The 19432-nt window shown below is 42.2% G+C and overlaps 1 protein-coding gene across 2 annotated transcripts in view; it reads right to left on the bottom strand.

Annotated features, from left to right (window-relative positions):
* Positions 1-19432, bottom strand: part of jag2b (jagged canonical Notch ligand 2b) — a 107252-nt gene that overhangs the window by 60382 nt on the left and 27438 nt on the right. For both annotated transcript variants that reach the window (XM_014145100.3, XM_014145102.3), the window contains exons 3-4: positions 12331-12385; positions 3806-4063 (exon numbers count right to left, since the gene is read on the bottom strand). In XM_014145100.3, the coding sequence (XP_014000575.1) occupies positions 3806-4063; positions 12331-12385 (313 nt within the window). The remainder of the gene's footprint in view (positions 1-3805; positions 4064-12330; positions 12386-19432) is intronic.

The raw sequence follows: 19432 nt of genomic DNA, 5'->3' as shown, positions 1-19432 counted from the left end.
AACAGGAGTGTTCACACTACATTGATAATTACAGAAAGAGTGGAGAACGATAACGAGAGGTATCGTTTGGAACCCTTTCAGAGCAATTTTTATATAGGATGACTTTGGAGAATGATGATCCATGACAAACAGCGCATCAGGAGGACATATTCTCATCTGTTAACGTCGATACATCTTGAAAAAACCTGTCCTGCTGGTGTGGCTTTCTGGACCTTGCAAACTGTCGAGAAGAGACCCATTACTGCTCCAAATGGTTGCCCAAATCAGGCCTAGGATAGGTTAGATTATTTTGCAATTAAACAGGGTTTTTAGCAGTTATTGAAATGGTATATCCACTGCAGTTTACAGCCTAGAATTCTTTACTCACAAGAAAAAAATTATATATAAAAATGCATTAGTGTGTTATAGCCTGGTTATGATCTAAAACCTTAATTTGGGGAGATTTGCGCTGGGTGCCCGCGGGGACTGGAGCGAAGCAAACTATCCTAGGTTGTGAATTCATAACCTTATTAAAATATATATTTCACTGTAAATTCATTGGGTATTCACTGTACTATTAGGCCTAATATTTAGCTAATGCATGATGGGTTGCATACACTTCTAACCTGGGCTACACCGTCATCACGGTTCACTCTGCGCATCCATCTACGCACCTGGCCTCTCAGCTACTCCTCTTGGAATTACTACTACTAGCCTTGAGGAGAGATTACAGCTTGCTGAATGTAAAATAGGGGTGTTTGAAAAGAGAGAGAGTGCCCACGCGATGGTGTGATCACTTTCGCCAGTGATATCATTGTTGCACTGATGCATTGCAAAATGGTTGCACAGGACAGAGGAGCACAGTGAAAAAAAGAAACCAAAAAATACAACCATTACAAAAAAATGTTAAATCACTTGCAAACCACTTGAGCTACGAGTAAAGCAATGGCTTGATGTAAAAGATGCGCAGGCTAAACAGCGTTTGTTGTTGAATTGCTACATTTAAATATGAATTTCAATATGTTTTCATTACATGTACATTAAAGTATTAATTGCAGTTGTAACTGACAATGAACACACCCTGAAGCACTGAATGGAAGGTTACCACCTTATTGATAGGTCTACAGCATGGAGTAGGATGCCAATGTCAGCTGATTGACAGGTGTAGCCTACTACAGAATGATAAACACCCAGTCCTGAGACAGCCTCTGTGCATGCTATTTTCACGACAGCTGCAGCATGAGGGGGAATAGACAGGGGAGGGCTAGTCTAACAAGCTTTAAAAAGGTGATCTCAGTAACATCTCTTCTCCACATAATGTCTATGATAAAGTAGTAAAGGAATTTCATTCCTTGAGGTAAAAATAAGATTGACATCATGCTTCAGAGAGCGTTCAACCGGCTGCCGAGCATCTGCCCTTTTGCCCTACTACAAAAATGTGCCTTCGGAGATTAAATGGATTTTTGGAATTTTCTGAAATACTTTATTTTAAATGTTATGAATTGCACATCAAATTGCCAATTTCTTGAATCTCAGAAAAGACCATCTCCCCAAGAGTGCAGTCGTCAGACTTCATGCAGTGGCCACCAGGCAGGGAGACTTGAATACTGGTAGGAGGCTACTTTTGAGTTGGACCTGTCACACTGTTAGAGACAAAGAACAGCTCAATTTGACTGCTTGCCAGTAACAGACATATCAGCAGCAGAGCAAACTCAAATCAAGTAAAAAACAAGTGTTTCAAAAGCATAGCCAACTAGCATATCTACAGCATTAACTCTGAGTCACTGGCACTAGCTCGCTTTCTGTTGTAGAAAATAAAATGGGCCTATAAATGTTGACATTTTGGCTACAGAGGCTGCTGGTATGTTATGCCTCCCTAAAGATCCCTGATGGACATTATTTATGGTCAGAGTGGCCTAGCTGGCCATCTTCAGTATATATAACAAAAAAAGATCGGTCCTCCGAGGTTGAAAACAATATAACAGTAGTTTAAGTATCTGAAATTACTTTTTTCAAGAGTATGATCAGGAAAGAAACGAATGGAAAGTCGTACACAAAAACAATTGGAATTGAATGTAAATCGCTGAAATGTTACAATATAGCAGCTTTAAACTGACTACATTCTATCGGAAGCATGTACTCAGCAGATCAAGGATGATTACCAATGGACTATAAAAGCAGGGGAGCGGGCAATTTACATTTATCAAGCAGCGGAGGCCATAGAGCGGCTTTTAACCTGTTGGGTCTAGGGGGCAGCATTTGCACGTCTGGATAAAAAAAATGTACCCGATTTAATCTGGTTACTAATCCTACCCAGTAACTAGAATATGCATATACTTATTATATATGGATAGAAAACACTCTAAAGTTTCCAAAACTGTTTGAATGGTGTCTGTGAGTATAACAGAACTCATTTGGCAGGCAAAACCCTGAGACATTTTCTGACAGGAAGTGGATACCTGATGTGTTGTATTGACTTTAAACCTATCCCATTGAAAAACACAGGGGTTTAGGAATATTTTGGCACTTCCTATTGCTTCCACTAGATGTCACCAGCCTTTACAAAGTGTTTTGAGTCTTCTGGAGGGAGATCTGACCGAACAAGAGCCATGGAACGGTGATGTCCCATTAGACACCTGGCGCGCTACTTCATGTTGGGTACCCTCGTTCCAATACGTTATAAAAGACTATGCATTCGTCCACCTTGAATATTATTCATGTTCTGGTTAAAAAAGGCCCTAATGATTTATGCTATACAACATTTGACATGTTTGAACGAACGGAAATATATTTTTTCCCCTCGTTCATGACGAGAAGTCCGGCTGGCTTACATCATGTGCTAACGAGACGGAGATTTTTGGACATAAATGAGCTTTTTTGAACAAAACTACATTCGTTATGGACCTGTGATACCTGGAAGTGACATCTGATGAAGAGAATCAAAGGTAATGGATTATTTACATAGTATTTTCGATTTTAGATCTCCCCAACATGACGTCTAGTCTGTATCGCAACGCGTATTTTTCTGGGCACAGTGCTCAGATTATTGCAAAGTGTGATTTCCCAGTAAGGTTATTTTTAAATCTGGCAAGTTGATTGCGTTCAAAAGATGTAAATCTATAATTCTTTAAATGACAATATAATATTTTACCAATGTTTTCTAATTTTAATTATTTAATTTGTGACGCTGACTTGACTGCCGGTTATTGGAGGGAAACGATTTCCTCAACATCAATGCCATAGTAAAACGCTGTTTTTGGATATAAATATCAACTTGATAGAACTAAAAATGCATGCATTGTCTAACATAATGTCCTAGGAGTGTCATCTGATGGAGATTGTAAAAGGTTAGTGTATCATTTTAGCTGGTTTTATGGTTTTGGTGACCCTGTCTTTGACTTGACAAAACATTACACACAACTCTTGTAAATGTACTGTCCTAACATACTCTAAATTTATGCTTTCGCCGTAAAACCTTTTTGAAATCGTAAAACGTGGTTAGATTAAGGAGATGTTTATCTTTCAAATGGTGTAACATAGTTGTATTTTTGAAAAATTTGAATTTTGACATTTATTTGGATTCAAATTTGCCGCTCTTGAAATGCACCTGCTGTTGATGGAGTGCACCACGGGTGGCATGCTAGCGTCCCACCTAGCCCCAAGAGGTTAATAAAGGCCACTGTTTATACCTATAGCACTTGGACTAAAGAGCTCAGAGCTTGCTAGCATGCCCAGTACTCATATACCATTGCCACCTGATGGAAATTTGTCCCCTCCCCCCACTGAACTGGGATCATATGCTAAGGTGTCAAGATGGCCAACTCACCCGTCTGGCAGTCTTCGCCCATCCAGCCCTCCAGGCACACGCGGTTGCCCGACTGCTCACAGCGGTAGTGGCCGAAGTAGTCGTCACGCGGCCGGCACTGCTTGTTGCACTTGCTGCCGTAGTAGTTCTCGTCACACTTGAGACGGATGCGGTACTCGAGGCGCGCCACGGGCCCATCATGCTGGATGGTCTGCCAGTGGTCGCCAGGGTTGATCATGCCTGTGTGGATGCTCCGCTCAATCAGCAGCTCCTCGTCATCTGCCAAAAAAGGAAGATTAAAACGAAAGTTTCAGGTTATGAAGAAAAACATTTAAAATGGTCCTGACAGTCAATGGAATTGTCAGAGAATGGCATTTGTAAGGGGAGAAGTGTAATCAAGGTAGTAGTATGAAAAAGTTTGGGCACCCCTCTTGAGGCTGCATAATAATTTACTCTGTCGTCACAGAAAATGATCACAGTGGCATGCCATTCATTTTCTAATAAAAGCTGAGTACTGGGGTATTGTCCAGACAAAGATTTTTAGTGTAGCAATGTTAAGTTGTATGAAATTAAATCAGATGTGAAAAATAGGCTACGCAAAAATTTGGGCACCCTTGTCATTCTGTTGATTTGAATACCTGTAACTACTTAGCACTGATTAATTGGAACACACAATTGGTTTGGTGAGCTCATTAAGCCTTGAACTTCATAGACAAGTGCATCCAATCATGAGAAAAGGTATTTAAGATGGCCAATTGCAAGTTGTTCTCTTTGACTCTCCTCTGAAGAGTGGCAACATGGGGGGCCTCAAAACAACTCTCAAATCACCTGAAAACAAAGATTGTTCAACATTATGGTTTAGAGGAAGGCTACAAAAAGCTATCGTAAAGATTTAAGCTGTCAGTGTCCACTGTGAGGAACATAGTGAGGAAATGGAAGACCACAGGCACAGTTCTTGTTAAGGCCAGAAGTGGCAGGCCAAGTAAAATATCGGAGCGGCGAAAGATGGTGAGAACGGTCAAAAACAGCCCACAGACCACCTCCAAAGACCTACAACATCTTGCTGCAGATGGTATCACTGTGCATCGTTCAACAATTCAGCGCACTTTGCACAAGGAGAAGCTGTATGGGAGAGTGATGCGGAAGAAGCCTTTTCTGCACACACACCACAAACAGTCGCTTGAGGTATGCAAACGCACATTTGGACAAGCCAGCTTCATTTTGGAATAAGGTGCTGTGGACTGATGAAACAAAGATTGAGTTATTTGGTCATTACAAGGGACGTTATGCATGGTGGCAAAAGAACCCAGTGTTCCAAGAAAAACACTTGCTACCCACAGTACAATTTGGTGTGGGTTCCATCATGCTGTGGGGCCAGTGGCGGTACTGGGAATCTTGTTAAAGTTGAGGGTCACATGGATTCCACTCAATATCAGCAGATTCTTGGGAATAATGTTGAAGAATCAGTCAAAGTTACACCGGGGCTGGATATTTCAACAAGACAACAACCCAAAACACTGCTCAAAATCTACCCGGGCATTTATGCAGAGGAACAAGTACAAAAGTTCTGGAATGGCCATCCCAGTTCCCAGACCTGAATATCATTGAGAATCTGTGGGATGATTTGAAGCGGGCTGTCCATGCTCGGTAACCATCAAACCTAACTGAACTGGAGATGTTTTGTAAGGAGGAATGGTCCAAAATACCTTCATCCAGAATCCAGACACTCATTAGAGGCTATAAGAAGCGTCTAGAGGCTGTTATTTTAGCAAAAGGAGGCTCTACTAAATATTGATGTGATTTTTCTATTGGGGTGCCCAAATTTATGCACCTGTCTAATTTTGTTTTGATGTATATTGCACATTTTCTGTTAATCCAATAAACCTCATTTCCCTACTGTAATATTACTGTGTCCATCAGTTATTTTATAGATCAAAATTAAATTGCTGATCCAAAACACCCAATTATTTATAAGTGGAAATTGTCAGGGGTGCCCAAACTTTTTCATACGACTGTATAAATAACATGTTAGCATTCATTAAAATTGAAGTTTGTCAGAGGCATCTGAGAAGATGGGCAAGGCAGGGGTGGCAAACTAGCCCAGCAGGCAGAATCTGAGCCCATTCAATCACACCCATGAGAGGTTAAAGTAAAGAAGAAAAAAAAACAAGGAAACTCAACATTAAAATCAGACAAAGTACATAGAATTTGTAATGGACATATACATTTTCCTAGCCTGCAAATTGATTTTGACAAACAAAAGTCGGTCCCCCAAAAACTCTGTGCGCCCCTCTATTGAATTTCAAAACCCCGATATGGCCCTCGAACCAAAAGGTTAGCCCACCCCTGGCCTAAGGCTTAATATAGTTGGTGACCCTTGACCTAGTGCATTGTCATTGATGGTTGAAAGAATACACCAGGACTGCACATCAATACTAAAATGTATTCCTTTTTACTGTTGGTAAATAGGATTCTACTTTATTGCTTCCAACGATTCGATCGGTGATAATGAAGAGACCGAAAGGAAGCCAACTTTCACAAATCGACACAACTTGCCCCGATTAACTTGGGAAGACCTGCCACATCCAATTCAGCAGTGTCCAAATTATTATCTCAATAGTTCATACAGAAACAACCAACACAAAGAGGAGATTAAAATCTCTGGTGTGAGGGAGATGCTCACATGGTGGTCCAGTCGGCGAATGACCACCTGAATTTTAAAGTACCCAACTCAAACTACAGCAAAACGACCGTTTTGCTATCCTCTGTGGTGTATGCTAATACAGCTATGCTCTTTGTATCCAAACGGGCATTGCTGTTTATTGGGGGGGGGGGGGGGGGGGGGGGTGGATAGGTGCTGCCCGCAGCATGCTACGCTCACAATAGCTATTCAATTTTTCTGCTCGGCCAACTCCGACAATGAAGGCACTCTATCACAGTGGGATCGGAGACGACAAACGCTGTGGAAGTAGGGGGCCTGCGATTTCCTCTGCCCCAATGCTCCGAGCTGCCCCGCCTCCCTTGCGTTCCTTTACAACTCATATCCCAATCTCATGTGCACACACACACACACACACACACACACCCACTTACTTTCCTCTGACAACATCGGACAAATTAAGCAACAATAACAGAAATAACCCCCAGTGCTTCCAGACTGAGAACAATGGCCCCCGGGCCGCGCTGTTTAGTGTCTAAACACTGAGCCGTCCGCAGCACATCCTGCTTGATAAACAACAACGCAAACAGCCTTTCAGGCCCTTTCCTGAGGTCCCCGGGGGCCCTACTGGAGGACATAATGTTGGTGAGTCAACACACGCGCTAAATCTTATTGTGCCTCTGGTCATCACATACAGATATACATAATACTTGAAAGTCAATAACTTTTGTTTTCTCAATTGTTTTTCCACTGCAGTGTGTATGTGCGTGCAAAGTTACTGGATATTGGTGGGACCTGGAACACGCTGTCTTACACATCGATCTAGAGCATACCAAATATGCTCAATAGGTGACATGTCTGGTGAGTATGTAAGGCCATGGAAAAACAGACATTTTCAGCTTCCAGAAATTGTGTACAGATCCTTGCGACATGGAGCCGTGCATTATGCTGAAACATGAGGTGATGGCACAACAATGGGCCTCAAGGTCTCGTCACCATCTCTGTGCATTCAAATTGCCATTGATAAAATGCAAGTGTGTTCGTTGTCCGTATTGCCAAATTACATCGAGGCGGCTTTTGGTAGAGAAATGAACATTATATTCTTTGGCAACAGCTTTGGTGGACATTCCTGCAGTCAGCATGCCAATTGCACTCTCCCTCAAAACATCTGTGGCATTGTGTTGAGTGACAAAACTGCACATTTTAGCGGCCTTTTACTGTCCCCAGCACAAGGTGCACCTGTGTAATGATCATGCTGTTTAATCAGCTTCTTGATATGCCACACCTGTCAGTAAAACAAATTCACCCCACCACGTTCATAAAACATCTCACTACAAAATGCCCATTGCTGCTATAACAGCCTCCACTCTTCTGAGAAGGCTTACCACTAGATGTTGGAACATTTCTGCGGGGAATTGCTTCCATTAAGCCTCAAGAGCATTAGTGAGGTCAGGCAATGTTGGGCTATTAAGCCTGGCTCAAAGTCTGCGGTCCAATTTATCCCAAAGGTGTTCGATGAGGTTGAGGTCAGGGCTCTGTACAGGCCAGTCAAGTCCTTCCACAACGATCTTGACTAACCATTCCTTTATGGATCTCGCTTTGTGCACAGCGGCATTGTCATACTGAAAACAGGAAAGGCCCTCCCGCAAACTGTTGCCACAAACTTGGAAGCACAGAATCGTCTGGAATGCCATTGTATGCTGTAACGGTACAATTTCCCTTCACTGGAACTAAGGGACCTAGCCCGAAACATGAAAAACCACCCCTGACCATTTCTATTCCAAACTTTAGTTGGCACTATGCATTGGGGCAGGTAGTGATCGCCTGGCATTCGTCCGACGGACGATGGTGAAGCATGATTCATCGCTCCAGAGAACGCGTTTACACTGCTCCAGAGTCCAATGGCGGTGAGCTTTACACCACACTAGTAGACGCTTGGTATTGTGATCATAGGCTTGTGTGCAGCTGGTCGGCCTTGGAAAGCATTTCATGAACCTCCTGACGAACAGTTATTGTGTGGACGTTACTTCCAGAGGCAGTTTGGAACTCAGTAGTGAGTGTTGCAACCAAGGACAGACGATTTCTACATGCACTCGGCGGTCCCGTTCTGTGAGCTTGTGTCGCCTACCATGTCGCGGCTGAGCCGTTATTACTCCTAGACGTTTCCACTTCACAATAATAGCACTTCCTGTTGACTGGGGCAGCTCTAGCAGGGCAGAAGTTTGACAAACTGACTTGCTGGAAAGGTGGCATCTTATGAAGGTGCCATGTTGAAAGTCATTCTACTGTCAGTACGGGACATTCTATTGCCAATGTTTGTCTATGGAGATTGCATGGCTGTGTGCTCAATTTTATTCACCGGTCAGCAACAGATGTGGCCGAATCCACTAATTTTAAGGGGTGTCCACAGAGTTGGCCATGTTGTGTAGCTAGATATCTAGTGTATTCCGAAAGTTCAGACCACGTGACGTTACAGCTTTATTCTAAAATGGATTAAAAATAAAATATAGCCCTCACCAATCTACACACAACTCCATAATGAAGAAGCAAAAACTGGTTTGTAGAATTCTTGCACATTTATTAAAAATAAAAACAGGAATACCTTATTTACATAGGAACTCAGCACATTTGCTATTAAACTCGAAATTGAGATCAGGTTTCCATTGATCATCCTTGAGAGGTTTCTACAACTTGGAGTCCACCTGTGGTAAATTAAATTGATTGGACATGATTTGGAAATGCACACACACACACACCTGTCTATATAAGGTCCCACCGTTGACAGTGCATGTCAGAGCAAAAACAAAGCCATGAGGTTGAAGGAATTGTCCGTAGAGCTCCGAGACAGGATTGTGTCGAGGCACAGATCTGGGGAAGGGTACCAAAAAATGTCTGCAGCATTGAAGGTCCCCAAGAACACAGTGGCCTCCATCATTCTTAAACGGAAGATGTTTGGAACCACCAAGACTCTTCCTAGAGCTGGCTGCCTGGCCAAACTATGTAAATTGGGGGAGAAAGGTCTTGGTCAGGGAGGTGAGCAAGAACCCGTTGGTCACTGACAGAGCTTCAGAGTTCCTCTGTGGAGATGGGAGAACCTTCCAGAAGGACAACCATCTCTGCGGCACTCCACCAACCATGGTGAAGTGGCCAGACAGAAGCCACTCCTTAGTAAAAAGACACGACAGCCCGCTTGGAGTTTGCCAAAAGGCACCTAAAGACTGTCAGACCATGAGAAACTATATTCTCTGGTCTGATGAAACCAAGATTGAACTCTTTGCCCTGAATGCCAAGTGTCACATCTGGAAGCAACCTGGCACCACCCCTATGCTTCACGCATGGTGACAGCATCATGCTGTGGGGATGTTTTTCAGTGGCAGCATCGAGGCAACGATGAATAGAGTAAAGTACAGAGAGACCCTTGATGAAAACCACTATTCAGACCTTATTTTTAATACATCTGCAAAAATGTCTAAAAAAACTGTTTTTGCTTTGTCATTATGTGGTGTGTAGGCAAGTAAAAAAAATCTAAATAAAATTTTAAATTGAGGCTGTAACAAAATGTGGAAAAAGTCAAGGGGTGTGAATACTTTGAAGGCACTGTACATACGATTATTACATTTTTCTATAGCAAAGTGTCTTATAAGATGCATGAAACTATAATAATAAAATAAATCAAATCATAGCAGCAGCTCTGTCAGACTGAGTTAATGTGGATGCCACATACTTTGCAGTTTGGCAGCCATTAGAGCATGGTGACATCAGCATGGGGCTAAAGGGCTAGCGCTGCAGCGCTAATTAGCCAGTAGCTAGCCACCCAGCCAGCTTATATCTGCCTTAATGGCTTACAGCCACACTATTTTAATTTCAAGACGTAAACTAGGACCAATGCCCCGTTTGCATCGTGATGCATTTCATTACACAGTACGTCACCTTCATGCAATATCGTTGTTTCACAACGCAAGAAAAGCTGGAGGAGAGTCTGTCAGAGATCACATTTAATTTTGGAGATTATTAAATAGGGCATTTTCATTTAAGACAGGGGAAACATATCATTTCAGTTGATACAATATGTTTTGTTTAGTTACTTTTCCCTCAACATGTTTCTAAAAGCTAGGCTTTACTGTAGCTAGCAACCTCCACCTAATAATCCTCAAAAATGCCACTACCATCAAACTGAACTAAAAAAGGGGAGGCAACAGAAAGTATAAATTGGCTTAAATGCCACAATGTGTATTATTTTTTTAACATAAAACAATACTCACTTATAGTAATGGGTAATTGTTTACAAGTTGCTAGCTATCCCGTAAACTCATGGAAAAACACAAATTTTCATCTTCTGTGGTTTGGTAACTTCCTGTTTTTCGATGGACTCTGGCCGGACTGAAGACGCAGAGTATCCATCTCGATACGGAGCCTTCAACTACAAGGGGGCATTGAGATTCCTCTCCATTGTGGACAGTCCCCATTGAAATTATTGACATCCGGCGCAACGTAACGGATTGCTTATGGTTAATGTGAATGACGCACCAGGACATGGCCAGACACTGATGAAAAACAGATGAAATTGACATTAGTTCATCAAAAGTAACAAGTTGCATAATAAAAACAAGTGTGGGTGCTCTTCCGTACTCATCATTGTCCGTCAACATATGAGCCACTGAAAAGCCATTGGATGATACATTTGACGGATTTATACAAGCTCTGTGGCCGCCGCCCAAACACGAAAAGTCAGTGGAAAGTGCAGCAGTTACAGTACCTGCAGCATTAACCAGGATACACAATCATAATGCATTCAGTAGTACATTGAGGACAGACGAAGGGCCATGCGCAGAGACCCACACTAGCATCAATCACCTCTGCTCACACACTATATTCCTCCATCAGTTCTGCCTCTTCCTCACAACACTTCCTCAAGCAGCAAAAAGGGGAGATGGGAGCACACCCAGAGGACGGCCCAGGGAGAAAACAGGATACAGCTGCCAAGTGGTGGCAGACCCTCAGAGCTAAAACCCACAAGTTTTTCTGAAGACATTTCTACCAATAGGCCTATAGATTGTTATGCAGTGTAGGAGCAGACCAGTCTGTGCGAGGCGGTTGACAGAGTATCCAACATGAAAACGTTCTACAACCACCTGATTTGTGGTAGGGACTTGAAGTAGTGCCGAGTGGCATATGACCACAATCCTATCAACAACAAAAAAAGGTTTGTGCCCATGTGGCAAACACACACGTGTAGTTGCGCGCACACACACAGCCTTGAACGCTTTGTTCAATTATTATATAAAAAAAAAATGTATAAAACTCAATGTAGGATTTATTAGGCAAAAAAAAAGTGAATACATTTATATTTTCTATTTAAATTTTTTACTGTGGAGCCCATGGCACTCCAGGACATTTCCAGATATCTGAACCACCCACTGCTACACACCTAACCCCCTTATGGCCCTAGAGGAGTGGTACATTTAATCTCAAATTGCATCACTTCCTTAAACTAAATTCCTTGGTACTAAAACAATGGCCACCTAGCTGTCCTTTGATCAGGTGGGACTATTACGATTGGAAAGTGGAGACGTTACAAAATCGTGACAAACATTAATAGAGACACTTTGCTAGCATTAAACTCAGTCTCCAAAATGGCAGATATTTGCAATGGCTAATCAACAGCTAATCAACAGTAAATAAGATAATTGTTTTACTTCCCACAGTTAGCCATGATGATTAGCTAGCCAGCTAATACAGTTCACCGTTAGCAAATGCTCCAACTATTTCTCCAGTTACAGTAGCACTGCCTTGTTAATAAAGTGTCTCCAAAAATTGAACAATGGCGGTAACCATGGTAATGGAAAAGGCAGGCAGGGCAAGTGGGTGTATGCAATCTTGTACTCACTGTTGCGGGTGGAATTGTCCCAGTCCCAGGCCTCCACGATGAGGGAGTACGCCCGCTAGAGAGAGAGAGAGGAGAGTCAGAACTCATGACCATCGGGGCTCTAACATGTATGCATTCTGCCAAAGAGCATTATCCCTGAACTAGGAATGTGCCACAGGAGCACCTTGCCTCAAAAAACAAAGAGAGCCATGGGAGCCACATGGCCTACGCACAATGTGTGTTGAAAATAGGGCTGTCAAATGATTACACAAATAAAATCGAGTTAATTAACTACATAAAACCATGTGACTAAGATTAATCACATTTTTTGAAATTGTTCAAAATTTGACCAATTATGTTTAAAGATTTAAAACATTGGGTTGTAGGTATAATACAGTGCCTTCAGAAAATACCCCATAAAGTGAAATTATGTTTTTGGAAAAGTTTACAAATTAATAAAAAAAATGGAAAGCTGAAATATTTTGTCAATAAGTATTCAACCCTGTTATGGCAAGCCTAAATACGTTCAGGAGTAAAAACGTGCTTAACAAGTCACATAATACGTTGCACTGTGCAATAAGTGTTTTACATGAATTTTTTTTAATGACTACCTCATCTCTGTAATTGTAAGATTCCCCAGTGAATTTCAAATAAGACTTCAACCACAAAGACCAGGGAGGTTTTCCAATGCCTCACAAAGGGCACCTATTAGTAGATGGGGGAAGCAGACATTGAATATCCCTTTGAACATGGTAAAGTTATTAATTACACTTTGGATGGTGTATCAATACACCCAGTACTACAAAGGCACATGCGTCTTAACTCAGTGGCAGGAGAGGAAGGAAACTGCTCAAGGATTTCACCATGAAGCCAATGGTGACTTTAAAAACAGTGAGTAAGGTTACACAATGTGATTACTGTGGATAGTCAGATTTATATAATAGTTTGATTAAAATGTTTGCATGCTTTGCAAGAAGGATCTCTAATAATCCTGTTTACATGGACACATCTGAAATCAGGCTACCTGATGGCACTCTGATAAATGCAGAGAATTGCGAATCAAAATAAACTTTCTTCCACAGCGACAATGTTATTTTTGCTTAGCATATTTTAATGATTGTGGTGTTTTAAAATCGGCCTACGCTTACTTCGACCCCGATTAAGATAAGCAAAGTAAGGTGTTTGCATGACTATTGAATACTCTGCTGCCATAATCAGTTTAATATTGAATTACTACTGCGCATATAAACACTCATTTAGTGTTTAATGGTTGTGATAGAAAACTGAGGATCGATCAAAAACATTGTAGTTACTCCACAATACTAACCTCATTGACAGTGAAAAGAAAACCTGTACAGAATAAAAATATCCCAAAATATGCATGCTGTTTGCAACAAGACAAAGTAACACTGCAAAAAATGTGGCAAAGTAATTCCCTTTTTGTCCTGAATACAAGGTATTAGATCTGCTCCAAACATATTACTGAGTACTACTCTCCATATTTCAATCATAGTGGTGGTTGCATCATGTTATGGGTATGCTTGTAATCGTTAAGGAATGGGGAGTTTCAGGATAAAAAAAGAAAAGGAATGGAGCTAAGCACAGGCAAAATCCTAGAGGAAAATCTTGTTCAGTCTGCTTTCCACCATACATTAGGAGATCAATTCACCTTTCAGCAGGACAATAACCTAAAACAAGGCCAAATCTACACTGGAGTTGTTAACAAGAAGACAGTGAATGTTCCTTAGTGACCGAACTACAGTTGACTTAAATATGCTAGACCTGAAAATGGTTAAGCAATTATTAACAACCAATTTGACAGAGCTTGAAGAATTTTGAAAATATTACAGAATCTAGTTCTGGAAAGCTATTCGAGACATTCCCAGAAAGACTTACAAGCGTAATTGCTGCCAAAAGTAATTCTAACATGTATTAACTGGGGGTTGAATACGTACCTAATCAAGATACTGTTTTATTTTCCATGAATTTGTTAAACGTTAGAATTTCCACTTTGACAGAGTATTTTGTCTATACCGTTCACAAAAAAAAAAAAAAATTAAATCTATTTGAATGAAAAGTCAAGGGGTGTGAATACTTTGAAGGCACTATTGATTAAAGGGCAAGAAAAATATAAAATACACTATTCTAAGACAATGACAGATAAACCAAGTCTGAGTTCATGTAAAATGTCATACAACTATTAGATCTAGCCTAGGCTACTTCTTATCCACTAGTCACAAGTTGATAGAACAAAAATTGGAGTCATTCGCTTAAATCTTTTGACCTGAAAACTACAGCCAAAAAAAAAGTTGCTAAAAATTGAATGGATGTCATGTTCTGATTAAAATAAATGTGGGAAATTAAGCCTTGAATCTAGAGGCATTCAGCCATGGCATTCTGAACATTGGTTAACTAGCTAGCTAATTTTAGCATAACTAGCTAGCTACTTCTGTGCAAATTAAGTGTTTGCTGTCATCTATAGAAAACGCCAGGGGAATAGGGTTAATGGTTGAACTTTCTATAAAATGTTCCTTAATTGTTACTCAAAGCTGTGCATAGTGAATGTTTTAGCACCACAAGAGAGCTTGCTATACTGCTGCTGCCGACCGAGAGCACAGTGCGCATTGTCTACCAAGCTTAATGGTCTGTGTGGGAAAATATTTTGGGGGTTAAAAACTGATGCAATTAAAAATAGTTTAAAAAAAATATTAAATCCAAAAGTGAATTACAGTTAACGCGTTAACTTTGACAGCCCTCATGGAAACGTGTCAGTTTATACATCAGGGTTAGTCAAATCCAACGCCTCAAGGTATGCAGTCCTGCTGGATTACTTTCCTCCCCGGTAGGTACATTTAAGGCAGGGTTTCCCAAACTCGGTCCTGGGGTCCCCCCTGGGTGCACGTTTAGTTTTTTCCCCAGCACCACAGCTTATTCAAATAACCAAATCGTCATCAAGCTTTTATTATTTGAATAAGCTGTGTAGTGCTAAGGCAAAAACCAAAACATGCACCCAGGAAGGGGGGGCCTTGGGACAGAGTTTGGGAAACCCTGGATTAAGGTCACTGATTGGAAGGAAGAACCAAGGTCGTGTTCATTGGGGCGTGCAACAGAAAAGGTTTCAAAAGTTTAAAACGTTTTGCAGGTCCAGGTAGTCCCCCCCACCCTCCCTGTTTGTCGGTTTTATTCCATTTGGTGTCAAATGAATACAACCCAGCTGTACTGTGGCCCTTGAGATATCAAGAACTAGTCCTTGTGAGTGGTCGCTGTACATTCAGGTGATCCCGTCCATCTTTCCTTTAATTTTTTGGAAAGAAAAATAGTAATCCTATCATGATTCTGTTCCTCCTCCTGTGCTGCATAAGAGCCACTTGTCATGTTGATATTCCCGGAAAGTACAAAACATTAGTAACCCCTTCCTAATATTGAGTTGCACCCCTTTTTGCCCTCAGAACAGCCTCAATTCGGGCATGGACCAGAAAGCATTCCACAGGAATGTTGGCCCATATTGACTCCAATGCTTCCCACAGTTGTGTCAAGTTGGCTGGACATCCTTTGGGTGGTGGACCATTCTTAACACACACAGCAAACTATTGAGCATGAAAAACCCAGCAGCGTTGCATTCTTGACACAAACAGGTGCACCTGGCACCTACTACCAAACCTCATTCAAAAGGCCTCCGAATGGCACACATACAATCCATGTCTATTGTCTCAAGGCTTAATTCTTTAAACCGTCTCCTACCCTTCAGCTACACTGATTGAAGTGGATTTAACAAGTGACATTAGCTTTCACCTGGTCAGTCTATGTCGCGGAAAGAGCAGGTTCTCCTAATGTTTTATACACTGAGTAGGATATACCATGACTGGGGATACTGTACTATCAGTCAGGCGATGGGGAGCAGATACGGAGTCAGACTCAGACCCATCCCTTCCCCCCGGGAATGAAATCATGACATGAAAGAGCAACTCATCCAGGCTACTTCCCCCTTTAGGCATTTAATAGAAAGATTGGATAACAACCAATAGTTGTAACTTACACCTATGCAATGCTTTCAAATCTACACGTGCCTCTAGGGGCTGTCGCTTTCTGGACCGGACCAATAACACTTTGCCACCACTACATTCAACCCTCGTCGTTAGTCCTACTACCCTCCACCATTTCCAATGTGATGTAACAAAACTTAACAAGCGGTCTCAACAGCTGACAATAAGCGACAGCAAACACACGTCATAATATGACCACCGCTGGGGTAACAATCTAGCTGGCCAGCAGGTCACACTGCTAGGCAACCAGCTGACCTAAATAGCCACTTTGCAGTACTCCCACAACCACTATCATGTCAGTCATCAAGGGCAGGTCTCCACTATTTATGACTACCGCTGTGGCTATGGCACTGATAAATGCACTATATGTCTAGTGAGGGAGATTGTAAAGTTGGTATGACGGGGAGAGGCACAGAAGGAGAGAACGGACTGTGATGTGTTGATCTGATCGAGGGGCTCCTACTGGCTGGCTGTGCACTGCTGTGGGATTAAAGTGGGTTGTCTGGGAGGGTGTGAGTGTAGAGAGAGATTGGGCGGAGGCTGGGGACAAGGAGCTTGGCTAGGGCATGCCTAGGATGGCTGCCTGCCTGTCTGCCACCCTCCTGTCTGATGCAGACCCACAACAGATGCGCCTCGCCAAAGATGGATTATTTGACATAGATCATCCCACGACACGCAGCGCAGCTTCTGACCTATCCCCCCCCCCCACGGGTGGGCCGGCTGCCCCGGTCTGAGTGTGTGTCCATGTGTGAGGGGCCTCGTATGAATGTGTATGGGGTCCTGAATGGTGATTGTTTAGGACGTGTGCATCCATGTGTAGCCTTTACATGTGACAATGTGTGCGCGCATGTCTGCATGCATGTGTTTGTGACATGTGAGACAGACTGTCGTTAGCGCTAGAAAGGAGAGTATTTTTATTACGCGTTTGTGTGCATGTGAGAAAAACAGAGCGGTAGCGCGAGAGGGCGTCTGTATTCTTGTGTGAGTATGATAAAGAGAGTGATGTTAGCATCAGGAGAGAGAGCATCAGTAGCGTGCGAGAGAAGAGGGGGCCAGTCAGTCTCATTTAACACACACCCTCTCCCTCAGTGATTAGGTGGATTAAGTGACAGCTGCCGCAATGGATGGATGGGGGGGATAAAGGAGTGTGGGCAAGCGATGGAACAAAGACTCAGGTCCCCAACAGTGTCAACCACCACCCCCCCACAAAGAGACACCGGTGCTCCACATTCCAGAAACAAACAGAGCTCAAAATACCTACCAATACCCCCACCCACATTTTTATTTCACCTATATTTAACCAGGTAGGCAAGTTGAGAACAAGTTCTCATTTACAACTGCGACCTGGCTAAGACAAAGCAAAGCGGTTCGACACACACAGAGTTACACATGGAGTAAAACATAGTCAATAATATTAGTAGAAAAATAAGTCTATATACACACACACACACACACAATGTGAGCAAATGAGGTGAGATAAGGGAGGTAAAGGCAATAAATAGGCAATGGTGGCGAAGTAAATATAATATAGCAATGCTTGTGGGCACACAAGGGTACAGATTTTATTTTTTATTAAAAGAAATTGTCACGCTGGATAGGTGCAATGAAATGTGTTGTTTTACAGGGTCAGCAATAGTAGTACGGCACCCCTGGAGCACATTAGGGTTAAGTGCTTTGCAAGTGCATTACACACATACACCATTATTAGTGAGATGAACTTGATGTTCTCCCCATGTTGTACACCCCAGGCGATAGGAGCCGCTTGCTGCTGATCATATGACGTCTAAACACGTCTAGAGACAAGTCTGGGAACCACAATACGAGACTGCTGTTCTAAAGTGTGTTAGTAAGAATATAGGTTCACACGCACAACAAAACCTTGGACCATAGTTCACACGCACAAGTGCCCTTGGATGCTCGACACCCACTTACCTAGACCCTTCCTTAGAGGATTACAGGATTTAAAAGCGTATAGGGGGATATGGAGAACGAGACAGTCCTAATGCTTTTTTGGTCAAGGGGTGTAAGGCGTATGTAAACAAGGAAGTCCACCATTCAGACTTAGGCTAAATAGGGAGGTCTAATTGGCTCACACCTTGTCAATCAGGGGGGAGGGTCTGGCAGGTGGTGGTGGCTACAGGCTGAGAAGACTAGACAGCATGGTGCAGGGGAGGGGGGCAGAATTTGAAGAGGGGTGAGACTGCCACAGGTGCAGGTTCCCACACCAGGGGATGAGGGGCAGAGTTGGCCAGTGGGAGAAGAGGATTGGAGGGAAGTGGCCTTAAATTAAAGGGCTGGGGAGTTGAGAAACGATGGCGATTGAGTGTTGAGGTGGAGGTTATGTAGGCCTAGGCGTAATATTGTGCTTTTAAGGTCCCTTGAGACTTCATCAGAACAGCTCCAGGGTTAAGTTTCCGAGATACAGATTTGGATCAACATTCACTCCAATCCTAGGGCTGTGACAAGACCAGTGTCGCAATATTTGTTTATGGCAAAAATGAAAACACGAAGCAGATCTAACTTTTTGTCCTTTAAAAACCTGCTGTATATACATACACAATTGTGTGTGAGAAAGTGTGGAACACAAATAAAAGTGACTCTGGATGATAACATGTTTTCATAAAGAACTTAAAATTCGCTTCTGGTATCATCCCTACAAAATCCCTTTTTTTTTTTTTAACCATTAATGGGGAAAAGTATAACTGAACCAAGATCAGCATCTAGTGGCAGGGTTGAGGGAGCTTTTTAATTATTGTTTTAATAAATCAATAAATAACAAAAACAGAAGAAAAATATAAATGCAACATGTAAAGTGTCGGTCCCATGTTTCATGAGCTGAAATAAAAGACCAAAGACATGTTCTATGCACAAAACACTTAATTCTCTCAAATATTGTTCACCAAGCTGTTAACATCCGTTAGTGAGGAAAGCTCATTTGCCAAGATAATCTATCCACCTGACAGGTGTGACATATCAAGAAGCTGATTGAACGGCATGATCATTAAAACAGGTGCACCTTGTGCTGGGGACAATAAAAGACCACTAAAATGTGCAGTTGTGTCACAATGCCACAGAAGAAG

The sequence above is a fragment of the Salmo salar genome, chromosome 15 (genome assembly GCF_965601325.2).
Source record: "Salmo salar chromosome 15, fSalSal1, whole genome shotgun sequence".
In the NCBI taxonomy this organism is placed as follows: domain Eukaryota; kingdom Metazoa; phylum Chordata; class Actinopteri; order Salmoniformes; family Salmonidae; genus Salmo; species Salmo salar.
The sequence above is the reverse complement of the archived record's forward strand: the minus strand, read 5'-3'. Positions and strand labels throughout refer to the sequence as shown.